This window comes from Taudactylus pleione, unplaced genomic scaffold, assembly GCF_031769625.1.
Source record: "Taudactylus pleione unplaced genomic scaffold, aTauple2 ptg000937l, whole genome shotgun sequence".
Taxonomy (NCBI): domain Eukaryota; kingdom Metazoa; phylum Chordata; class Amphibia; order Anura; family Myobatrachidae; genus Taudactylus; species Taudactylus pleione.
Window position 1 is genome coordinate 330,224 of NW_028285338.1, and position 24,857 is coordinate 355,080.

General features: G+C 45.2%; 1 protein-coding gene across 15 annotated transcripts in view; it reads right to left on the bottom strand.

The window, feature by feature from the left end:
- Window positions 1-7,514: 7,514 nt before the first annotated feature.
- Window positions 7,515-24,857, bottom strand: part of LOC148473300 (vomeronasal type-2 receptor 26-like) — a 174,149-nt gene continuing 156,806 nt past the window's right edge. For all 15 annotated transcript variants that reach the window (XM_088459824.1, XM_088459819.1, XM_088459818.1 and 12 more), the window contains one exon: window positions 7,515-8,556. In XM_088459824.1, the coding sequence (XP_088315950.1) occupies window positions 7,661-8,556 (896 nt within the window). In that variant the 3' untranslated portion in view covers window positions 7,515-7,660. The remainder of the gene's footprint in view (window positions 8,557-24,857) is intronic.

The following is a 24,857-nucleotide window of genomic DNA, read 5'->3' on the forward strand; positions in this document are numbered from 1 at the left end:
GTACGGATATGAGGTGGCAACAGTTGGCGTCCCTATGCCTGGCTGTGCTTACACTGTATGGATATGAGAAGGCAGCAGTGGGCGTCCCTATGCTGTGCTGTGCTTACACTGTACGGATATGAGAAGGCAGCAGTGGGTGTCCCTGTGCTGTGCTGTGCTTACACTGTACAGATATGAGGAAGCAGCAGTGGGCGTCCCTATGCTGGGCTGTGCTTTCAATGTACATATATGAGGAGGCAGCAGTGGGTGTCCCTATACTGGGCTCTGCTTCCACTGTATGGATATGAGGAGGCAGCAGTGGGGTCCCTATTTTTTGCTGAGCTTACACTGTACGGATATGAGGAGGCAACAGTGGGCGTCCCTATGCTGGGCTGTGCTTACACTGTATGGATATGAGAAGGCAGCAGGGCGCGTCCCTATGCTGGGCTGTGTTTACACTGTACAGATATGAGAAGTCAGCAGTGGGTGTCCCTATACTGGGCTCTGCTTCCACTGTATGGATATGAGGAGGCAGCAGTGGGGTCCCTATGTTGGGCTGTGCTTACACTGTACGGATATGAGGAGGCAGCAGTGGGCGTCCCTATGCTGGGCTGTGCTTACACTGTATGGATATGAGAAGGCAGCAGTGGGCGTCCCTATGCTGGGCTGTGCTTACACTGTACTGATATGAGAAGGCAGCAGTGGGCGTCCCTATGCTGGGCTGTGCTTACACTGTACTGATATGAGAAGGCAGCAGTGGGCGTCTGTATGCTGGGCTGTACTTACACTGTACGGATATGAGAAGGCAGCAGTAGGCGTCCCTATGTTGGGCTGTGATTACACTGTACATATATGAGAAGGCAGCAGTGGGCGTCCCTATGCTTGGCTATGCTTACACTGTACAGATATGAGGAGGCAGCAGTGGGTGTCCCTATGCTGGGCTGTGATTACACTGTACAGATATGAGAAGGCAGCAGTGGCATCCCTATGCTGGGCTGTACTTACACTGAACGGATATGAGGAGAGTAGCAGTGGGTGTCCCTATGCTGGGCTGTGCTTACACTGTACGGATATGAGAAGGCAGCAGTGGGCGTCCCTATGCTTGGCTATGCTTACACTGTACAGATATGAGGAGGCAGCAGTGGGTGTCCCTATGCTGGGCTGTGATTACACTGTACAGATATGAGAAGGCAGCAGTGGCATCCCTATGCTGGGCTGTACTTACACTGAACGGATATGAGGAGAGTAGCAGTGGGTGTCCCTATGCTGGGCTGTGCTTACACTGTACGGATATGAGGAGGCAGCAGTGAGCGTCCCTATGCTGGGCTGTGATTACACTGTATGGATATGAGAAGGCACCAGTGGTGTCCCTATGCTGGGCTGTTATTACACTGTACAGATATGAGAAGGCAGCAGTGGCGTCCCTATGCTGGGCTGTGATTACACTGTACGGATATTAGGAGGAAGCAGTGGGTGTCCCTATGCTGGGCTGTGCTTACACTTTACGGATATGAGAAGGTAGCAGTGGGTGTCCCTATGCTGGGCTGTACTTACACTGTACGGATATGAGGAGGCAGTAGTGGGGGTCCCTATGCTGGGCTGTACTTACACTGTACAGATATGAGGAGGCAGCAGTGGGAGTCTCTATGCTGGGCTGTACTTACACTGTACGAATATGAGGAGGCAGCAGTGGGCGTCCCTATGTTGGGCTGTGATTACACTGTACAGATATGAGGAGGCAGCAGTGGGCTTCGCTATGCTGGGCATTACTTACACTGTACAGATATGAGGAGGCAGCAGTGGGAGTCTCTATGCTGGGCTGTGATTACACTGTATGGATATGAGAATGGAGCAGTAGGCGTCCCTATGCTGGGCTGTGCTTACACTGTATGGATATGAGAAGGCAGCAGTAGGCGTCCCTATAATGGGCTGTGCTTACACTGTACGGATATGAGGGGGCAGCAGTGGGCGTCCCTATGCTGTGCTGTGCTTACACTGTACGGATATGAGAAGGCAGCAGTGGGTGTCCCTATGCTGTGCTGTGCTTACACTGTACGGATATGAGGGGGTAGCAATGGGTGTCCCTATGCTGGGCTGTGCTTACACTGTACAGATATGAGAAGGCAGCAGTGGCGTCCCTATGCTGGGCTGTGATTACACTGTATGGATATGAGAATGAAGCAGTAGGCGTCCCTATGCTGGGCTGTGCTTACACTGTATGGATATGAGAAGGCAGCAGTAGGCGTCCCTATACTGGGCTGTGCTTACACTGTACGGATTTGAGGGGGGAGCAGTGGGCATCCCTATGCTGAGCTGTACTTACACTGTCCGGATATGAGAAGGCAGCAGTGGCCGTCCTTATGCTGGGCTGTGATTACACTTTACGGATATGAGAAGGCAGCAGTGAGTGTCCCTATACTGGGCTGTGCTTACACTGTACGGATATGAGGAGGCAGCAGTGGGCGTCCCTATGCTGGGCTGTGCTTACACTGTACGGATATGAGAAGGTAGCTGTGGGCGTCCCTATGCAGGGCTGTGCTTACACTTTACGGATATGAGAAGGTAGCAGTGGGCGTCCCTATGCTGGGCTGTACTTACACTGTACGGATATGAGAAGGCAGCAGTGGGCGTCCCTATGCTGGGCTGTACTTACACTGTACGGATATGAAGAGGCAGCAGTGGGCGTCCCTATGCTGGGCTGTGCTTACACTGTAAGGATATGAGAAGGTAGCTGTGAGCGTCCCTATGCTGGGCTGTGATTACACTGTATGGATATGAGAAGGCAGCAGTGGGCGTCCCTATGCTGGGCTGTACTTACACTGTATGGATATGAGAAGGCAGCAGTGGGCATCCCTATACTGGGCTGTGCTTACACTGCACGGATATGAGGGGGCAGCAGTGGGCGTCCCTATGCTGGGCTGTGCTTACACTGTACGGATATGAGAAGGCAGCAGTGGACGTCCCTATGCTGGGCTGTGATTACACTGTACGGATATGAGAAGGCAGCAGTGGACGTCCCTATGCTGGGCTGTGCTTACACTGTACGGATATGAGGAGGCAGCATTGTGTGTCCCTATTCTGGGCTGTACTTACACTGTACGGATATGAGAAGGCAGCAGTGGGCATCCCTATACTGGGCTGTGCTTACACTGTACGGATATGAGGGGGCAGCAGGAGGCATCCCTATGCTGGGCTGTGATTACAGTGTACAGATATGAGGAGGCAGCAGTGGGTGTCCCTATTCTGGGTTGTACTTACACTGTACGGATATGAGAAGGCAGCAGTGGGCATCCCTATACTGGGCTGTGCTTACACTGTACGGATATGAGGGGCAGCAGTGGGTGTCCCTATGCTGGGCTGTGCTTACACTGTACAGATATGAGAAGGCAGAAGTGGACATCCCTATGCTGGGCTGTACTTACACTGTACAGATATGAGAAGGCAGCAGTGGACGTCCCTATGCTGGGCTGTGCTTACACTGTACAGATATGAGAAGGCAGCAGTGGGCGTCCCTATGCTGGGCTCTGCTTACACTGTACAGATATGAGGAAGCAGCAGGAGGCGTCCCTATGCTGGGCTGTACTTACACTGTACAGATATGAGAAGGCAGCAGTGGGTGTCCCTATGCTGGGCTGTGCTTACACTGTACAGATATGAGAAGGCATCAGTGGGCGTCCCTATACTGGGCTGTGCTTACACTGTACGGATATGAGAAGGTAGCTGTGGGCGTCCCTTTGCTGGGCTGTACTTACACTGTACGGATATGAGAAGGCAGCAGTGGGCATCCCTATACTGGGCTGTGCTTACACTGTACGGATATGAGGGGGCAGCAGTGGGCATCCCTATGCTGGGCTGTACTTACACTGTACGGATATGAGAAGGCAGCAGTGGGCATCCGTATACTGGGCTGTGCTTACACTGTACGGATATGAGAAGGCAGCAGTGGGCATCCCTATACTGGGCTGTGCTTACACTGTACGGATATGAGGGGGCAGCAGTGGGCGTCCCTATGCTGGGCTGTGCTTACACTGTACGGATATGAGAAGGCAGCAGTGGACGTCCCTATGCTGGGCTGTACTTACACTGTACAGATATGAGAAGGCAGCAGTGGACGTCCCATTGCTGGGCTGTGCTTACACTGTACAGATATGAGGAGGCAGCAGTGGGTGTCCCTATTCTGGGCTGTACTTACACTGTACGGATATGAGAAGGCAGCAGTGGGCATCCCTATACTGGGCTGTGCTTACACTGTACGGATATGAGGGGGCAGCAGTGGGCGTCCCTATGCTGGGCTGTGCTTACACTGTACGGATATGAGAAGGCAGCAGTGGACGTCCCTATGCTGGGCAGTGCTTACACTGTACAGATATGAGAAGGCAGAAGTGGACGTCCCTATGCTGGGCTGTACTTACACTGTACAGATATGAGAAGGCAGCAGTGGACGTCCCTATGCTGGGCTGTGCTTACACTGTACAGATATGAGAAGGCAGCAGTGGGCGTCCCTATGCTGGACTCTGCTTACACTGTACAGATATGAGGAAGCAGCAGGAAGCGTCCCTATGCTGGGCTGTACTTACACTGTACAGATATGAGAAGGCAGCAGTGGGTGTCCCTATGCTGGGCTGTGCTTACACTGTACAGATATGAGAAGGCAGCAGTGGGCGTCCCTATACTGGGCTGTGCTTACACTGTACGGATATGAGAAGTCAGCAGTGGGCGTCCCTATACTGGGCTGTACTTACATTGTATAGATATGAGGAGGCAGCAGTGGGCGTCCCTATGCTGGGCTGTACTTACACTGTACGGATATGAGAAGGCAGCAGTGGGCGTCCCTATGCTGGGCTGTACTTACACTGTATAGATATGAGGAGGCAGCAGTGGGCGTCCCTATGCTGGGCTGTGCTTACACTGTATGGATATGAGAAGGCAGCAGTGGGCGTCCCTATGCTGGGCTGTGCTTACACTGTACTGATATGAGAAGGCAGCAGTGGGCGTCCCTATGCTGGGCTGTGATTACACTGTATGGATATGAGGAAACAGCAGTGGGCATCCCTATGTTGGGCTGTGCTTACACTGTACTGATATGAGAAGGCAGCAGTGGGCGTCCCTATGCTGGGCTGTGCTTACACTGGACGGATATGAGGGTGCAGCAGTGGGCGTCCCTATGCTGGGCTGTACTTACACTGTACAGATATGAGAAGGCAGCAGTGGGCGTCCCTATGCTGGGCTGTGCTTACACTGTACAGATATGAGAAGGCAGCAGTGGGTGTCCCTATGCTGGGCTGTACTTACACTGTACAGATATGAGGAAGCAGCAGGAGGCGTCCCTATGCTGGGCTGTACTTACACTGTACAGATATGAGGAGGAAGCAGTGGGAGTCCCTATGCTGGGCTGTGCTTACACTGTACGGATATGAGGAGGCAGCAGTGGGTGTCCCTATGCTGGGCTGTGCTTACACTGTACGGATATGAGAAGGCCACAGTGGGAGTCCCTATGCTGGGCTGTGATTACACTGTTCGGATATGAGAAGGCAGCAGTGGGCGTCCCTATGTTGGGCTGTGCTTACACTGTACGGATATGAGGGGGCAGCAGTGGGCGTCCCTATGCTGGGCTGTACTTACACTGTACGGATATGAGAAGGCAGCAGGGGGCGTCCCTATGCTGGGCTGTGATTACACTGTACGGATATGAGGAGGCAGCAGTGCGCATATTTTAGCAGCTGCAATTCATTAGCAATTGCTGAATCTTGCTTTCAGAGCAGTTGCATGAGTAAGTGATCAACACTGTGGGTGGGGGGTTTGGCCAATGGGACAGGCCAATGAAGGATGTAAGGGAGAGAGGTTTAGTGGTAACTGTGTCAGAGGGTTAAAATGTTGTATTTTTCATCTTTAAAAAGTGAGATTGCAGAATCAATCCTGGTTTCTTAAAACAATCCCCTGTGCTGTTCGGATAATGCAAAATAATGTTTTAGAAGCTAAAACAAATTTGGGAAATTTCCCCCTTATATCGGATTATGATAAAAGTTGGTTGAAGCGGTAGTTTTCGAAGCTGTTTCTTAGATTTGTAGTATTCTCTCTCTATCTCCCCCTCCCCCCACTGGTCAACATGATATGTTTTTAATACCTCTTTAATGGATCCTGCATTACACTACGGCTGATGAAACAATTTTTTAAATCAATTGATAAAATTGCTGCATTTATGCATTTGAAATCTGAATTTCCAAAAGTAAGTAATGCAAAAGTGAAAGAAGGAATTGTTATATGGCTACAAATAAGATTAGTAAAGGATGATGAACATTTTCAGGAACTGTTAAAGCCACTGGAAATAGCAGCCGGTGTGTCATTCCAAATATCAAAAATATCTGTTCTTGTTTTCTTGGAAATCATAGATCAGAAAACTATTGTGATATTGTGAGTGATCTACTGAATTCATATAAAGCTATGGGATACAACAGTAAAACTTCACTTTGTGGACTTTCACCAAGGGGCATATTTAATTGGGTGCAAGGTTTAGCGAGGTTAAAAACATTGCACCAAATTTTGGATTACTGTTGGTATGCACGCACCCAATACTTGTATTCAATTTTAAAAAGTATATATAAAAAAAGATACTTATGTGTCTGGTGGTCTCCACAGCTCCCAGTGGTCTCCTTCTTATGACTGGGGAGGGAGCTGCTTGGAGTCCTGGGGGCTGCTTGAAGCCTCCAGGGGTGTTGGAAGGTGGAAGGGCTGCTGGGAGATATATGGGGGGTGCACACTCATATTGGGTTTACATACACTGGGGGTCACTCACACACTCATGCACACATACTCATTCATACACACTTACAAACACACATACACTGACATACTCACGCTGCTACAGGAGACCGGGTCCAATGCTTGATGCAGAAGACAGAACTGCAAAAGGTGAGTAATTAAGGACTAATTAAGCTAATTGGAGTCTTCAAATTGCTTAATCAGACCTAAGGTGGGGTGCCACCAGGGTCCCAGAGCAGGTCCCGCTGATTTTTCCTATAATTAATGATTTTAGTAAAAATTGCTTTGGAGGTGCAAGGAAATAACCCCCGGCGCTCAAAATAGAAAAGACCTGCACCTAATTGAATAGTGAAACTCCAGCACCTGCACAAAAACCTCGCCGATCCAGGATTTTTGCTATCCTCACACATAACTGAATAAGCCCCATAGACTTCTTCCCAGACTGTCTTGGGGCCGTCAGTGATGAGTACGGTGAACATTTCCATCCACAGTTTTCTACGATGGAATAGAGGTACCAAGGCAAATGGAGTTACTATTGCTGTACCATGAAGAGAGGCATCCCAATGGCAAATTATACCCAAAAATCATTGTGAGGTGTAAATTTATCATTTAAACTTATGTAGGTACTAATTTCATAAAACCTGAAATGTATGTCACAAAAAAACCTGCCTTATGGAAAAAAATCTGAATGCATGTTTGAATTCAGCACAAAAAATACATTTAGATTCAGTTTGTTTAGCTCTTGTGAAAGAAAAAAGTTTATTATTGTAGACCAGTGTTATACATTAGAATTCTATACAGTAAAATCTTCAGAAAATGCTTTAAATGGATTTAAGCACATGTAGTTTATATACATATATTATACATCAATTATTTGTAAAATATATGACATTACTCATTATTGATACATAGGACCATTTTCTTATTGAAGGAGATGCTTTTTTGTGTTTAGTTCTGGTCTCCATAAGACAATGTAACATTTTGGGAAAAATATACAAACTAAAAGTCCAGCACATGATGATAGAATTGCAAAGATCTCCACAGCCACCATGTATTTCCCTTTGGTGCTCAGATAGGCTGGGATCATGGTGATCCAGACACTGCAGAACACCAGCATGCTGAAGGTGATGGATTTGGCCTCATTAAAGTTGTCCGGTAATGTCCTGGCCAGAAAAGCTATAATGAAACTAATGGCTGCCAGGATTCCCATAAAACCCAGGACAGAGTAGAATCCGGCAACTGAACCTTCATTACACTGAACAATGATCATTCCCTGATAAGAATATGTATCCAGCTCCTGGAAAGGTGGAGAGATAGTCACCCAACTGACACAAATCACCACTTGAATGGATGAGCACAATAACACTACACAATTAGACGGCTTGGTGCCAACCCAGCTTTTCCATAAACTGCCTGGTCTGGTGGCTCGGAAAACAATGTACACCATGATAGTCTTTCCTAAGACACAGGAGATGGCTACTGAGAAGAGGACTCCAAAAGAGATCTGACGCAGTATGCAGGTGGCATCTACAGGACGTCCGAGGAACAAGAACACAGACAGGAAGCTCAGCATGATGGAGACCAGAAGGAGGAAGCTCAGGTTCCTGTTATTGGCTTTCACAAGAGGGGTGTCTTGGTGCAAAATAAATATGATAAGTATCAGGAAAGATAATAAATATAATAGTATAGATGATATCAAAATAATGACAGCTATTGTGTCATTTGTGTAGGACAGAAACTCTAGCACTTTGGGAGCACACCGAGTCTTCTCCTCATTGGGCCAATCATGGTCTCCACATTTCATACAATTTTCACTGTCTGCAATAATAAGACAACACATATAATAACTGCAGATTACTTACATGAGGATATTGAAATAATCAAAGAAAGCATATATTGGAAAACTGTAGAGGTAAGAATACATTGTTTCCAAATCAAGCTGAAGGAGACAAATACTGGGCAGCTTTAATGTAATATAACTGAGCTTCAGATAAAAATGTCCTAAGCATTGGGTTTTGCACCCCACTGTTTCTTCCATTTCCCCCGCAATGTAAAATGGTGATAATGTTAAAAACAAAACACATTGTGCAAACTGCCACTTAGTAAATATATACTGTACCACAGAGCTGTGCTGTGTTCTGCAACCAACATTCACCAATAACTTACTCTGCACATATTAAATGGATACATGGAATACATTGAGGCAAACACTAATGTTAGACAAATAACCATTTAGTTCAGGCTTACATTTTTGTTTATTTTAATCCTGTAAAGCCTGATATGTCAATTAGAATATATAACAAATATGATACAGGTGGTGTTATAGAGTTTTATTGTTATATATTTTTTTATCATTTCTTTCCAAAAAGTCAGCACTGGAGAAACTCTCCTTTGCCTCCATTCTATATTTCAGGGCTAACCGGGAAGCCCATAATCTCCCTGGCAGCAGTCTTGGATAGTCCACTATTAATGCCAGCAGAGCCCATCTTCTACTTTGGAGGACAGGATATGACGCCATGTCTGGAGATGGTATTGTGGCAGAGTGACCAATACTCCAGTTTGTGTAGCAATTCTGTACATAACATGATGTCACTCCGCACATGCTCAGAAGATAAATGTATTCATATCGGTGATTACACACCTACCCACATCTCAAACCGATGACTCCCTATGACTGAAGATATAGAATGAGGTAGTGTGTAACTTACTGTATGCTTACATAAATACAGCTCATGCAGACCTGCAGAGACATACCTGTACCTATAGGATGTACCTGTTACATGGCTCGACTATCGCAACCATCACCTGGTCACTTGCTAAAGCTGTGGGTGGTAACCCACAGCTTAGCGAGCGGCCAGGAGGCCGACTTTCAAAACAAAAGCGTCCACCCTCATTCAGAGCGACCGCTCGCTTTTTGTGAGCGGCTCTGAATGAGGGCCATAGTTCATCCCAACCACAAATCCTGAAACTTTTAATTGACCCCCTTACTTAACAAAAAATAGCACAATAATGGTAATAATAACAATAATAATAATAATAATAATAATAATTCATTTGGCTTCACAATGGGTCTATAGCGCCTTACAAGGTTTATAAACAGAAACACTATCAACAAAGCAAAAAAAAAAGACGTAAATTAGAAAACACTGCTGGATATTTACATGATTTATAAAATGTGCGCCATCAGCCGTCATAGCACCCAAATACACAGCAGGGTGGCTAAACCCAAAAACATGAGGAAAGATGCCCCTGCTAATTAGAGTTAATGAGGAGGGGCAGACATAAAAGGGTGACACAGAGGGGAGAGACAGTGAGCCAGGAACAATCAAGCAGTAGGTTAAGATAAGAGCTGGAAGGCTTTGATAAAGTAATACATCTTGACCACTGTCTGATATGGATAAGGAGTGATTTCCAATGGTAGGGAGCAGCAGGGGCAAAATCTTGGATGAGGAAGTGGAAGGAAGTATTTAGTTGGTAGAGGTGGCAGCAATCACTTGTGGAGCAAGTTAGGTAAACCAGACTGTGAAAAGCAATTAGGTCAGATATGAAAATGAGAATAGATTGGGTAAGGGCTTTGTTAGTGAGAGTGAGAAGTTTTAATTGGATTCTGAAGAAGGGTAGCCAGTGTACAGATGGTAAGAGAGGAGAAACCAGTGCATTTGGAGATAAAGATGAGCTAGACAGTAGCCTTAAGGACAGATATGAGTGGAAAGAGGTTAGAGACAGGGAGGCCACATAAGAGTAGGTAACAGTAATCCAGTCTAGATATGACCAGTAGGTGAATGAGGATCTTAGTTGCTTCCAAGGTGAAAACTGGTCTCATCCTCAATATATATCTGAAATAGAAATGTCAGGACTGCAAAAAGTACTGAATGTTTGGTTCGAAGGAGAGGGAACAGTCAAGGGTAACTCAAAGACAGTGCACTTGCATGTTAGAAGCATTGATGGTGCTTTCCAAATATAATAACATTGAGGGATTTGAGTCTTAGATGTGTAAAGTTTAAGAATGCACTGGAAAAACTATTATTGGGGAGTAAAAAGTCAGAGTTGCTAAAAGGGATGGGTGGGAAAGATGGGGGGGATAGGCTGGGAAAGAGGATGATGGGATGATGAGAATCTGATGGAGGTGATGGAGGTGAAGGGCAAGAGGATAAATTTGAAATCAAGAATATCTGCATGGGAGCAATATTTCCTTTACTGTAACTTGGTGGTTTATGAACACTCTTGCAGGGATCTCGTGCATTCGGAATTGAAATGTTGAGGCATTGGATCTATTACTATGAGTAGTGACCACCAGAGCAACAAATAAATAAAAGAGACATTGTACAGGAAAACAGCTGGGGAAGAGCAGAAGATAGAGAAACGCGTTGAGCGGGGAAGAAAAAGACATAGGGCCTGATTCAGCCCCAGACGCTAAGCTACGCTCACACACAGCAAAAAGGGCCTGGGTATGCAAATTCCGCGAATGCATGGCATGGCTTAACGACGCCCATAATGTCTTAGAGTGCGTCGGCCACGTGATCGCAGACAAGTCTACTGTCGCCCTCTTTGCCTTCGCAGCACACGTCATCTCCAGGAAGTGTAGAAGACCATCAATAACAACAAGAACCAGCGGGTGCATACGCAGTGCTTGAGGTAGACCCTACCCTATCGCAAGCACTGTGAGTGCTGCAGTCAACAAAAGAGCCAGGTGACGTGTACAATGACGCTCCATTTTAATTGTGGACGACGAGTAAATGTTGTTTTGATGCTCAGACACGCCACCATTCGCAGCACCACACCTCCGTATACAAACACCTTTCCCCATCACCACCCTCAAGCAACACATTCTGTCACTCAAAGTAGCATTCAGTCTGTGTACTATGAGCACACGATTCCCGATTGCAGTGAGTGGCTCGCGCATGTGCATATTGCTGTTTACGCATGTGCAGACGGGCGCCCATAGCGTGCATCCGCGGCTTAATGAGCGGGTCTTAATTGGGCCCATAGTATCAATAGCCTCAATGTTACTATTGGTGATAGTAGTCTTGGGAGATTAAATTGTAGAAGGAGTGAGGGATAATTCAAATAAAGAAGAGGATGGTAAGTGAGAAGTAAATGGGCATTTGTAAGGTCAGTGATATCATTATGGTGAGTGATGACAAAATCAAGTGACTGTCTACTTACAGTATATGGGAGAGATAGGAAGTCCAATAAGAGAGACCAATTGAAGTTATGGGAGTAAGAAATTTAGAGGCAGTGGGTCAGTGTGGGCATTGATAGGGATATTGTGTCACACATCAGTATTCAGGGCCCCATTACCAGTTCCAGTGGACCCATATAATGGCCATTCATGGGAAACATTACTTATCTCCATGTTTGCCATCCAGAAGGGTAGTTGGTGTCCTTTCCAGGGCCTTCTATCAAGACTCTTTTGGGGTTACAATGGGGTAGGGGGGTACCATCATTCTCTATTGCCCAAAGTGTTCTCTATTGCTCAAAGTCTAGTTACAGCTCTGATGGTGAAAAAAACAGAGAAGTTTAGAGGCTTTGTCAGCAAAGCTGAGTCAACTATGTTCTTCAGTTCTGGCATGGTGATGGCATGCTGCACCTGTTGTATAAGTATATATATATGTCTTACCCATCACTGCACTGATCAGAAAATGCTACAATCCTGCTAATTGGTCTGAGGAAGCTCAAGTCCCATTCCAACTCTTTAAACAGACATTCATCACAGCGCCAGTACTCATTCAATCAGATGTCACCTGTCCCATTTATCTTGAGTTTAATGCCTTATCTGTCTGAGTAGGGAAAGTCCTGTTATAGCTCCAACAAACAGTTCATAGTCAGCTGTAACTGGGTGGGTTCTTCTCACTCAAGTTCCTGGTGGCTGAGATGAATGCTCGCAAAGTTAGCAATGAAGTTTGCACTTAAGGAGGGGATGAACATATTGCTATGAATTAGTATCCAATCGCCATCTATACAAAACACAAAAATCTACTTTACTTGAAAACTGCTCAATGTTTGAATCCGTGTCAGGCCCAGTTGTCTTTGCTCTTATTAAGTTTCAACATTAAAGTTTCATCCAACTGGTTACCAGACATTGAAAATCTGAAGCACTATAGCTCTCCATGTCTGATGTCTTAGCTACAGAAAGACATCCAATCCTCAGCCATCAAGTCCATGGCAGTCTCAACTCTGATAGACACTGCCCCTTGTAACATTCCCATGGTTCTCACTTTGCTGGTCATGCCAGAGTCCAGGAGACCCAAGAGTTGATAATGTGAAGTTATTGGTGTGCCACTGCAGCTCTCTGCCTGATTGGCTCTCAGTTGTTATCCTAGCTACCTGGACTTTGGCTGCTATGTGCAGTTACTCACCTGTTAGAAAGTCTCATTACCTGACCTCAGCCTGATGGGCCAATCACAGAAGACATCTCCCTTCATTAGGGATTAGAGTCAGTTCCTGCCTGCCAGTGATTTTACTAAGTTTTGTTCCTAGTGGATGTTCACATGGTCGCTGTATGCTGTGCAGTTCCTCGCTTCCTAACCTTTGTTCCTGTGTCCAGTATCCTGCTGTTGTATATTCCGTTGCTCCCAGTCTGAGTCTACTGTGTCCTGGATTCTGCCCTGTTCCTGTGTCCATCCTAACTCTGTGCGTGTGTCTTCCCAAGACCCTCCAGCTTACCTTCTGTGTCTCCTCTGGTTTGTGTCTAGTCCCAGCGTGTACCTGCATTTGTCTGTCAGTTCTACTATATCAAGTATTGGTTCTGCTACAAACTCCAACCTTCATTCACCTGTCAGTTCAACAATATCAAGTACTGGTTCTGTTACAAATACCCACCTGCATCCTGAGTAACTGGTCTGCCACTATCAAATCAATTTCCAGCATTGCAGGTTTAACAGTGTTCCCACCTGCATCATGAGTAGCTTGACTGCCATAATCAAAACCATATCCAGCATTGCAGCTTCAACACAATTCCTACCTGAATCCTGAGTAGCTGGCCTGCTACTATCCAGATCTACATCCTGCCTGTTTCTGTGCTTATCCACCTGTGCCAGTTAATTGTAAGTCTTCAGACCATCAAGCTAGTTTCCCAGCAGCAGCCTCTAGCACGCACCTGCATCTGTTTGCCTCAGTCATTAACACCAACCTTGCCTGCTGCCATTACTCCAGGTTAAACTTTTCTGTGGATCCCTGCCTATTTCATGATCCATCAGCAAACTCAATGGATCTCTTGTAAATAGTGCAGGTACATCCATAACACCAGTAAGCAGAAACATGCTCAAAGTGTGACCAGCACAAGGTCCCAGACACTCTACTGCTAGATAACTTTTTCCTCTATCTATACCAATTACTATTTGGACTCACATTTGTTGGATTTTGTAACTGACTTACCACCCTCAAACAAGTTTAACACCATTTAGATCATTGTTGACCATTTTTTTTCAAAATGGCACACTTTGTTCCATTGCATGGGCTACATGTGGTGACAGTGCTGTCTCAATTATTCCTCAAGGTGATCATGGTGTTCTGTGGGAATCATCTCTGACTTAAAATTTTTGTCCAGATTCTGGTTGTAAAACTCTCCAAAGAAAACTTTACTTTCTTCTGCTTATCAACCAGTACAACAGAAAAATTGAGCTAGTGAATCAGGACTTGGAGACCTTTCTTTGATAATACATTTCATCCTTGCAAGATGATTGGTGAAATCTGTTGCTATGGGCTGAATTTGCCCACAACAATCATTACCATTAATCCTTGACTTCCACCCCATTCTTTACAGTGTATGGCCTGCATCCCTGAGAACCAGCTTTCACACTATTTCCTTCAACTTTTGTTCCAGCTTCTGAAATGTTCCTTCAGAACTTTGCCACAAATTGGAAAAAAATGTGGTTTTCCCTGCTTAAAGTATCCCAGTGTTATAAGATTTCTCCCAACAGTAAACATAGATCCATTCCTAGTAATCACAAGCAAAGGTGCTAGCGCTGCGAGATAGAACTGTGATCTAGTGGACGGCTAGATGTTATTACTTAATAGATAATTGTCTTACACTGAGACACATGTAATTTAAGCTCAAAAGCTGAATATGAGACATGGTGTATTTCACCTAATAAAATGTTTAACTATAAGGTGGGCGTTCTTGTAATCAGGTCTATTGTCCTGGTGTAAACCACTAATTTATCTGTAGGGTGGGCGTTCTTTACAGTGCAGTCTAATGTCCTGGAAGTGTGTATGGAGTCTGGGTTTGCAATAACTTTAGGCAGGATGTTCTTAATCAGCCAGGTATCCGTACTTCTAATGTCAGTCACTGATGCAGTGCTCCAAACAAATAAATAGATTCCTTTTATCCACTGGTATGTTTCAGTCTAATGACTCACCTCCTCGGACGTCACCCATATGAGGAAAAGAGAGATACCGGAGCATCAGGTGCAGGCATGCAAAGGTCCTGTGATACAAGGTATATGGTGCACACTTACCCAGGTCCTGTAGTGGATTCACGGGTGCACCTGCAATCCTTGCTTCTCGGTCCAATATGTGCTGATGTAAGGGTGGATGGTGGTCTAGCTCGACTAAATATACACTATGAACGAGGATGTATGGGAATAAAAATTTGTATTTATTGCCTGTCCACACACCTAGGTGCTGCAAGTGGTACAGGTAAATAAAAATTAACAATATTCGCAATATTTATGCATACACATACAGTATGCCAATATAAGAGTTCAGGGGTAAAAAAAAGTCTGTGGGTGGTGGGTTACCAATGCGTTTCGTCCCCTGTAGGTACTTTTTCAAGGGTAGGTGGTCTGGTGGGCACAATGAATAACCTTAAATACCTTGGTATAGATCCCCATGTGGTGTTCATCATGCTGCTTCTGGTACGCGCTGTTTACTGCGCGTTAGTCCCGTCACTAGAGTGTACTGCCCCTCTGCTTGTTGGAATGACTGCGCATGCTCCGTGCGCTGACTGTAGACACTACATCTCATAGTAAGGTGTGTTGTGTGTAGCTGTCTATACACTGCGTGTATTGCAGCTTTCTTGGTCTCCCCTGTCTCCCTCTTGTGGGCGGCCATTTTGGGTGAGATTTTTTCTATGTTAAGTGACTATAGAGCCGTGCTTCCCGTGAAGGAGCATTTTTGGCCGCATAATAAAGCCTTATGTCCCAAACGGAATATTCCTTATAACTTCACAATTAATTACTATTGCTCAAACCTCCATATTTATGTGATAGGCATACACTGTATAGTTATCTCTCTTGATGTATTATATGAACCTAGTTACAGGGGCAGTGTAGTTCTATCCCTCATGTTATCCAGCTGATCCTGACTTACCATCTCAGATCCATTCCTAGCCAGCAACCATAACTCATTAGTGGGGTTTGGTTTCTACATTTCTACACTGGGGCTGTTCCGGAGTGTATCAGTCTGGTTCCAGGGCTGTGGTGGGCTGCAGGTTTGTGGTTTGCCTGGCTGGTGCAGTCAGGGATCTGGAGTGCCACATCTCCACTTCTAGTTTCTGAGATTTGGGTTCTGATTCAAGTGATCAGGGTGTGGGTTCTGGGATGATTCAACTTTTGTGGTTGCTTTCCCTAAGCGCCTTCATTTCTGACAGAGGTTCTGAGTTTTTAGGCTCCAGGTTCGGTGCTATGCACCTCTGAGTTTCTCCAGTTGTGTTTGTCAGTAGTGGGTTCAAACCTTTAGCTCCTCCGGCTTGGGTTGAGTTCTATAGTTTTGGTTCCATGCTTTTGGCTCTTAGTTCTGTGACCTTGTCCAGATTCCAGTTCAGAGTTTCATCCAATGTGTTAGGGTTTGTCATGAACATGTGAGCTTGGCAGCTATAGCCAATATCAGCAGACCTCTCATCAAGTCTTCTAGTTTCACCCAGACATCTGCTTTAACTGGTCCCAAGGGCCCCAAGACAGATCTGAAACATGTGAATCCTGTGACAGGTTTGTTCTAAGAGTATTTTCTGGAAGGAGCAGGACTGGGATATTAGGATACCTATATCACCACTAGGCCACCCCCCAGGAGAGAATGCAAGGCCATCAAAATAAAGTGCAGGAAAAAAGAGTTGTGAGAAGAGGTATTCAGAATTTGGTGATGGCTAGAATATTCAGGGAATAGGATATGAAAATATCATGTGTCTGGTGGCCTGACCTTGTTGCTATCTGTAGCTGTGCCTTCTGTGCTCATGCATTCAGCCACCTAAAGTTTGTCAGACTTCCACTGCTCCAATTTCCTGCCTTTCCTCTGGCTTGAGAGGTGTCTTTATTGCCCTCCCCAAAATACCCAGAGCCCATACACTCCTGAGGATTATGCCACTGAACCTGCCATGGCCCGGCCTGCTGCAGCCACCCAGAAAGTCCCCTCTGCTCCTCCTCACTTCCTGGTGGACCCAGTGTCTGCTCTTTATCACCTGGTGGATGACATCATGCACTGCATTCTCCTCCTGATGGGCTCTTGATGGCTGCCATCTTGGATCTCCCCTGAGACTGCCAATTGGTCCATGGACTCCTGGGCTCCTGCTGCCTCAGCCCTGCAGTTCCAATTACCTTTCTTCTGGGGTCCCCTGCTGTCCAGAAATTCCCTGAAGCCACATTGCTATATCTACAGTATATGTCTATATCTATATTCCCTTAGCAAGCTGAAACTCCTTTTTCTGCCTGCAGCATCCCCACTTTTTTTTCATCTAGCCATCTCCCTATTTATTTAGCTGATGTTTTGCTCTGTTTTGCTTAGCAACTGCTTAGATAGTCCCTCCACCTTTTTACTAAGACTAAAAAGCACTGTAATCAGGACTCCCACAGTATTCCAAAGTAACAAAATAAACCTCCATTTTACACTCAGTCACCATTGGATCCTGAAGGTTCTCCTGGTCTTGTCTATGAGGTAATTTTCCCAGGGGCTCATAAGCTTGTGGCATCTTTGGTCCTTGACATTAATGCAACCTTCCAAGCTGAAGAGTGTAAAGCAATGCAAGAATTCTGCTCTAACCTTTCTGAGCTTTGTAGCAGGACTTACACCATGGAGCAAATGACATACAGAATTCGATCCTCTCTCACCACTGTTGAGGATGACTTGCTGCCTTCATATGGATAGGTTTGGATATGGATAGGTTCTCAATTGCACAAAAACATGAGATATGTAGAAAACAGAGCCCACAGAAACAAAATTTGTATTGAAGATGTCACTTAATTCATTGACAATGTTGCTATCCCTTTCTACTTGCTTGGAGTCTGCAAGTAATTTATTCCAGGTGTGGTGCTAGAGCTCATTGTATTCTCTGTCCTCACTCTCTTTCGGTCCAGCCACTGCATGATCCACTAGATGCATTTCAACCATATCAAGAAGCAACTGATGACCACCTCTTCAATGCCATTGTTTCATCCACTATACAGAAAAGGAAAGCTTATCAGGATGAAACAATATTTTATGGCAAAATGGCTATCATTGCCTATGGCGTTTTCATTTTTGGCTCCAAGTCTTCACCAAACCAGACTTCTTTTTTGCAAAAACCCTCTGGTGCTCTCTTACTCCAAAGACTGAGACTTGATTCCTTGTCTAGGTTTCCTCCTCAAACGGATTCCTCTTCTACCAGTGAGACCCATCAACCTCCTCTTCCAGATTGTCAGTCAATTTGAAACAATTTACTATATATCCTTTAGGAAAAAAACCTCTCCAAACACTGCTTTACACAAACCTTTTTTCCTCTGGTCCTGTTAAATGTAAGGTTTTTGCCATTCTCAATCATCATAGGGTTCCCTTCACTGTTTCTAGAGCCTACTTAGATCTTGAGGGCAGGTTTTTAATATGATTGGTTCCTTGGATGCCACACTGGTAAGGAATTTTTCTATTTTTTCTTTTTTATTTTACGCAGCGCGGTTTTTTCAGAGCTGAAAACCCTGCAACCGCTATTTTTATAATTGAATACCACAGGTAGTGGGAGCGCGCATACCCGTGGTATTCCGGAATTGGGTGCGAGGTGCGCAAGGTTTTTAACTCGCTATACCTCACGCCCAATTGTATATGCCCCTTAGATTGAGCTTCACACAAAAGTCAGTTAATAAGGAGAAAAATGTAACCGGGTATGTGATTTTAAGTTGGTTAAAACATCCTACTCTAACTTGACCATCCATACTTCCATTCATTCCCCTTTCTGTGCACTTTCACTCCATTTTGAGTGATCACTTTCTGGTTGATACTTCATGTTTGGTTAATGGGAAGGCCAAGGATTACATTGTCTGCCCACAAACAAAATCTATTCCAACATAAATTTTATTTTTGTTGACTCTAGACTCTATCCCCTGGTACTCAGAGTGGATGTCATCCTATTCTCTTTGGTGGACAACACTGTCAATGTAGTCTCTCTCAATATCCTTCACCCACCACCTGGATCCTTCTCCAGGAGATTTGATCACTATTTGTTTTTGAATCTTTAATCCATCTTTGAGATTGTGGGGGGCTCAGGAAATAATTTGCGGTAAATGTCATGGCTAATTTTTCTCCTACTATCTGTTGGGATGACAATTAGGCTACCATTAGTGGTCACCTGCTTAGCCTTTCTGCAGCTCAGAAGAGACATGAACACTCCCTTAGATTATCTCATCAGGAAGTCCCCTCTCTTGATATCCTGCTGGTACTGAGGACCTTGTAATGCCAGCTCAATATGGCACTGTTGGAAAAAGTGGCTAAACAACTGGAAAGGCTGGACCAAAAGTTCTAGAATTAATCAATAAATCAATAAAGCTGACTCCCTTTTTACTAGTAACCTTTGGCAATGTCACTCCCTTAAAGATGTTGGCTCCATAAGGACTGCTGCTGGCCATCTGTCTAATGAATCCCATGGTCATAGAGGATACAGTACATTTTGATCTTTTTATCCAGACCTGTATAATTTACTGAAGCTCTTTCCTCCCCACCCGCCATCTCCATTGCCTACCCTCATCCTTTCTCAAAGCTCTGTTTACAGAGGAAGAAGTCTTGTCTACCATCAAGTCTATGAATTTGGGCTCAGCTACTGGACCAGATGGCTTCTCTGCTCAATATTAAAATAAATTCTCTGGTATCCCCTGAACAACACTTATTGCTTTGTTTAATGCCATTATGCCTCTTTAGTAGCCACTTGCTATGATTATGGTCAGCCACAAAGAAGATGAGAACCCAAGTGGCCCTGGGAGTTATAGGCTGAGGTCCCTCATTATTATGATATTAAAATGTTTGCTTAACGTTTGGCAAATAGGTTGAATGCTTGGTAACGCCAACTTATTTATCATAATCTAGTTGGCTTTGCTCCTTGCTGTCAGGCACTAGCAAGGCCTTAAGAGTGATAAACCATCAAATCGATTTAGACCCCAGCACTTACTACAGCTTTGGGTGCTAATAATGCCTTCCACTACATTGAAAGGTCTTTCATGATGTGGGTCCTTAAAACTTAAGGCCTCAAGTTCTTTTTTGTTTTACTGGCATCTCTATTGTAATTGTTCTGCATCCATTCTGATCAATTGCTCTCTGTTGTAACCTTTAATGATATCCAAAGGTGCCCATCAAGTTTGCCCTCACTCCCCACTGATACTTGTCTATATTATGGAGTGCTTGGCAGCACATCAATGGAGTAACCCTGATATTTTGGTGTTATCGTTGGTCCCCAGGTGCATATAGTTGCTTTTTCTGCTTATGATGCTTTGCTCAATATCACCAGACCCCTTACCTCCCTCATGCACGTATTCAGCAGAATCCACCAATTATGCTCTTTTTTCCAACTTTTAAATAAACCTTGAGAAAACAGAAATATTAGCCTTCTTCTGACCTCCGCTGACTAAAATGCTACTGTGACTCAAATTATACTTCATTTTGCAGCATTCTAGGAATAAATCGCTACGGTTTTATGTCACCAGGGATATAAGCTCTCTGTTTTATATCTAACTATACTTCACTCCATATTATCATTAAATCATATCTTACAACTTGTTACAAACTATTTGTTTCTTGGATTGGTCATATCACATCCATCAAGATGCCCATTATCCCTAGGGTTCTCTACTCATTTCCCACTTTGCCGGTTAATGTCCCCTCCCCTTTTTTTCCACATGCTTCAATGCCTGATTAGCTGCTCTGTTTTGGCTGGTAGGATGCTGTCACGCTGGGCGGCGGGTTTTTGAAAGCTGAGGTCTGAGGCTGTGGGAGGAGGCGAAGGCGAGGTGCCTGGATGTATGATCTCCGCATCCACAAGTCTTGGTCGTTGGCTAGACCTAGTCAATGGTGCGGAGTCTAACTCACAAGGAGGTGTTCGCCAGTGACCCCTCCAAGAGGGATATGGGCTTGTGCGGCTCCCTGTAAAGCAGATCGCGGTCCTTTGACTTGGTGACCAAGGCCTGCAGGGAAAAGAGAATCAAAACACCTGTGGCCCAAGGGTAATGCCTGGAATAGGCATGTGGGGAGTGGGATAGAACTCCTGGCTGGAGAAAGGCACTTGAGGTGCTGGCTAGAGAGGTGTTGAGATTTATTGGTAGGCTGAGGTAACAGCTGGATATCCCACGAAGTATATACCGGATTTCCAGTCGGAGATCATGCACTAGGGTGCAATGAGACGAAGGGTTAACCTGCACACAGGCTGTGATGGTGAAAGCACTGCGATGAGATGAAGGGTTAACTTGCAAACAGGCTGTGATGGTAAAAGCACTGTGATGAGATGAAGGGTTAACTTGCACACAGGCTGTGATGGTAAAGCACTGTGGTGAGATGGAGGGTTAACTTGCATACAGGCTGTTGCTTAGTAAAGGCACTGTGGAGAGATGGAGGTTAAACTTGCACACAGGCTGTTGATTAGTAAAGGCACTGTGGAGAGATGGAGGTTAAACTTGCACACAGGCTGTTGTTTAGTAAAGGCACTGTGGAGAGATGGAGGTTAGCTTTCACACAGGCTGTTGATAGTAACGGCACTGTGGAGAGATGGAGGTTAAACTTGCACACAGGCTGTAGATAGTAAAGGCACTGTGGTGAGATCGCTTAGAAGCTTCTGGGGAAAAAACACACTGGAAGCACGGGAACCTGTAATGAGACTCCTCTAGTTACACTAGCGGCGACAATGATTGTTCAGGCAACTACCTGGAGCACAGGAGCCGGATATATACCCCAGGAAGCCTGCTGATAGGCCACAGCGTCAGCTGACCAGCTGGGCCACTCAGGGAAGGAAGTACTACATAGGAAAAGTGTCATGGCGGCACCCATGATGGAAACTGCGATCCCTGCTCACCAGGTCACCTGACACCACAGCTACAGGGTGAATGGTCAGCTCCTCCCACATCGCCGCGCCAGCCGCCCGACTGCCGGGAAGTCAGAGGAAGCCGTTGGCACAGTAAGGGATGGCTGATCCCCGGCTGAACTTTGACTGTACCCCCCCTTTCAGGGCGGACACCGGACACCCACCAGGCTTGCCAGGAAATTTGATGTGGAAGGCTCAAATTAATAGGGGTGCATGAACATCTGTGGCTCTGATCCAGGCCCTCTCCTCAGGTCCATAACCCTTCCAATCAATGAGGTATTGGAGAATGTTGGATCTAAACCGAGAATCCAGAATCTTCCCAACTTCGAATTCTGTACCTTGAGAAGTTTGTAATTGAGGTAATTTAGGAGAGGTGGTTTGGAACCGATTTAACACCAAAGGTCGTAATAGAGAAATATGAAAGGTATTAGATATCTTCAATTGAGGTGGGAGTTCCAATTTATACGCAACAGGGTTGATCACTTTGTGAATGCGGTACGGACCAATAAAGCATGGGGCCAGCTTCATACTGGGAACTTTCAGTCAGATGTTCCTAATAGATACCCACACTTTATCTCCCACTCTCAGCAGAGGAACCACGACCCATCGTCTGTCAGCGAATCTTTTATAATTCTTGGGATCTTCTTCCAAATGGTTGAAAAAGAGTCTACAACATCAGTAATTGCAGGAACCTCCACCGAAGGTAAATGTTGGAAATCTGGAATCCGGGGATGTTTACCAAATACAGTATAAAAAGGTGTGGAATTGGAGGAAGTGTGGTACTTGAAGTTATGTGAAAACTCAGCCCAAGGTAGCAAGTCCACCCAATCATCCTGTGAAGAGGACACAAAAAGTCTTATAAAGGTCTCCAGTTCCTGATTAACCCTCTCGGTGTGCCCGTTAGTTTGTGGGTGATAAGTTGATGAAAATTTTGATTTGGTTCCACAAGCGCTGCATAAGGCTCTCCAAAACTTGGCTATGAATTGGACTCCACGGTCGGAAACAATCTCTCTTGGAAGACCATGTAATCTAAAAATCTCTTTAACAAAAATTTTTGCCAAATGGGGAGCAGATGGCAGACCTACTAATGGTATAAAATGCACCATTTTTGAAAAACGATCCACCACTACCCATATGGTGTTATGTCCTTTGGAGCGTGGAAGCTCAGAGATAAAATCCATGGATATATGGGTCCAAGGAATAGTTGGAACGGGTAACGGGCGTAGAAGACCTGCACTTTTTTTGCTAGAAACTTTATGCTGTGAGCATTTTACACATGACAAAATAAATTCTTGAACATCTTTTCTCATCGAGGGCCACCAATAAGAATGCTGAAGAAACTTGTATGTTTTGAAAATACCAGAATGCCCAGAAAATAGAGAACTATGAGCCCAGATTAACAACTTTTTCCATAATTCGGGAGTCACAAAAATTTTCCCCGGAGGCGGAGTCAATCTTTGAGTTGAAGCGAAGATCATAGGATCCAAGATTGGGCGAGATTTCAGATGATCTTCTTCCTGTGTGTCGAGTAGAAAAGACCGGGAGAGAGCATCTGCTGTTTTGTTCAAATTACCGGGGCAAAATTGAAGCTTAATGTTAAACCTTGAGAAAAACAAGGACCAGCGGGCCTGCCTGGCGTTTAAGCGATGAGCCGTCTGCAGGTAATTTAAGTTTTTATGGTGAATAATAATGGTAACTGGAAACTTGGCCCCCTCCAAAAGATGACGCCACTCCATTAATGCCAGACGCATAGCTAGGAGTTCTTGATCTCCAATCGCATAGTTTTTCTCTGCAGAGGAAAATTTATGAGAGAAGTATCCACATGGATGTTTCTTCCAGTCACTGGAAATTTGGGATAATACCGCCCCTACACCTACCAAAGAGGCATCCACTTCCACAAAAAATGGTTTATCCAGTTGGGGTTGGCAAAGGATAGGGGCAGTAGAGAATGCCTCTTTCAATCTCTGGAAGGCCTGTATGGCTGAGTCCGGCCACTGGGCTGGGTTAGCGCCTTTCCATGTGAGACTAGTAATGGGAGACACCAGAGTGGAAAAATTTGGTATGAACCGCCTATAATAGTTTGAAAATCCCAAAAAACGTTGGGTAGCTTTTAAAGATTTTGGTAATGGCCATTCAGAGATCGCTTTCAGTTTCTCTGGATCCATCGGAATGGTTTCCCCAGAAATTATATGTCCTAGGAAAGGAACTGTGGTTTGTTCGAAGAGACACTTGGATAACTTTCCATAAAGGTGGTGTTTTCGAAGGCGAACTAGAACTTCTCGAACATGTTGGTGATGAGTTTGGAGATCCTTAGAAAAGATTAGAATATCATCTAAATAGACGATGACAAAGCTGTAGAGAATGTCCCGAAAGATTTCATTTACATAGCCTTGGAATATAGCCGGCACATTGCAGAGTCCAAAAGGCATTACCAGATATTCAAAATGACCATCTCTGGTATTGAAGGCGGTCTTCCACTCATCCCAAGTTTTGATTCGTATCAAATTGTATGCCCCACGAAGATCTAGTTTAGAGAACAATTTAGCTCCATGAACCTTGTCGAAAAGCTCTGGAATTAAAGGTAATGGATACCGATTTTTTACAGTAATTTGGTTGAGGCCACAGTAGTCTATACAGGGCCGGAGGCCTCCATCCTTCTTGCTCACAAAAAAGAACCCTGCCCCTGCAGGGGAGGAGGAAGGCCGTATGAACCCTTTGGCTAGATTTTCCTTAATGTAAGTTGTCATGGCGGCTGTTTCTGGAACCAACAAAGGATAGGTCCGGCCCCGAGGGGGAATCTTCCCTGGGAGAAGTTCTATTCCACAATCCCACGACTGATGAGGAGGGAGTTGATCAGCAGCCTGCTCGCAGAAGATAT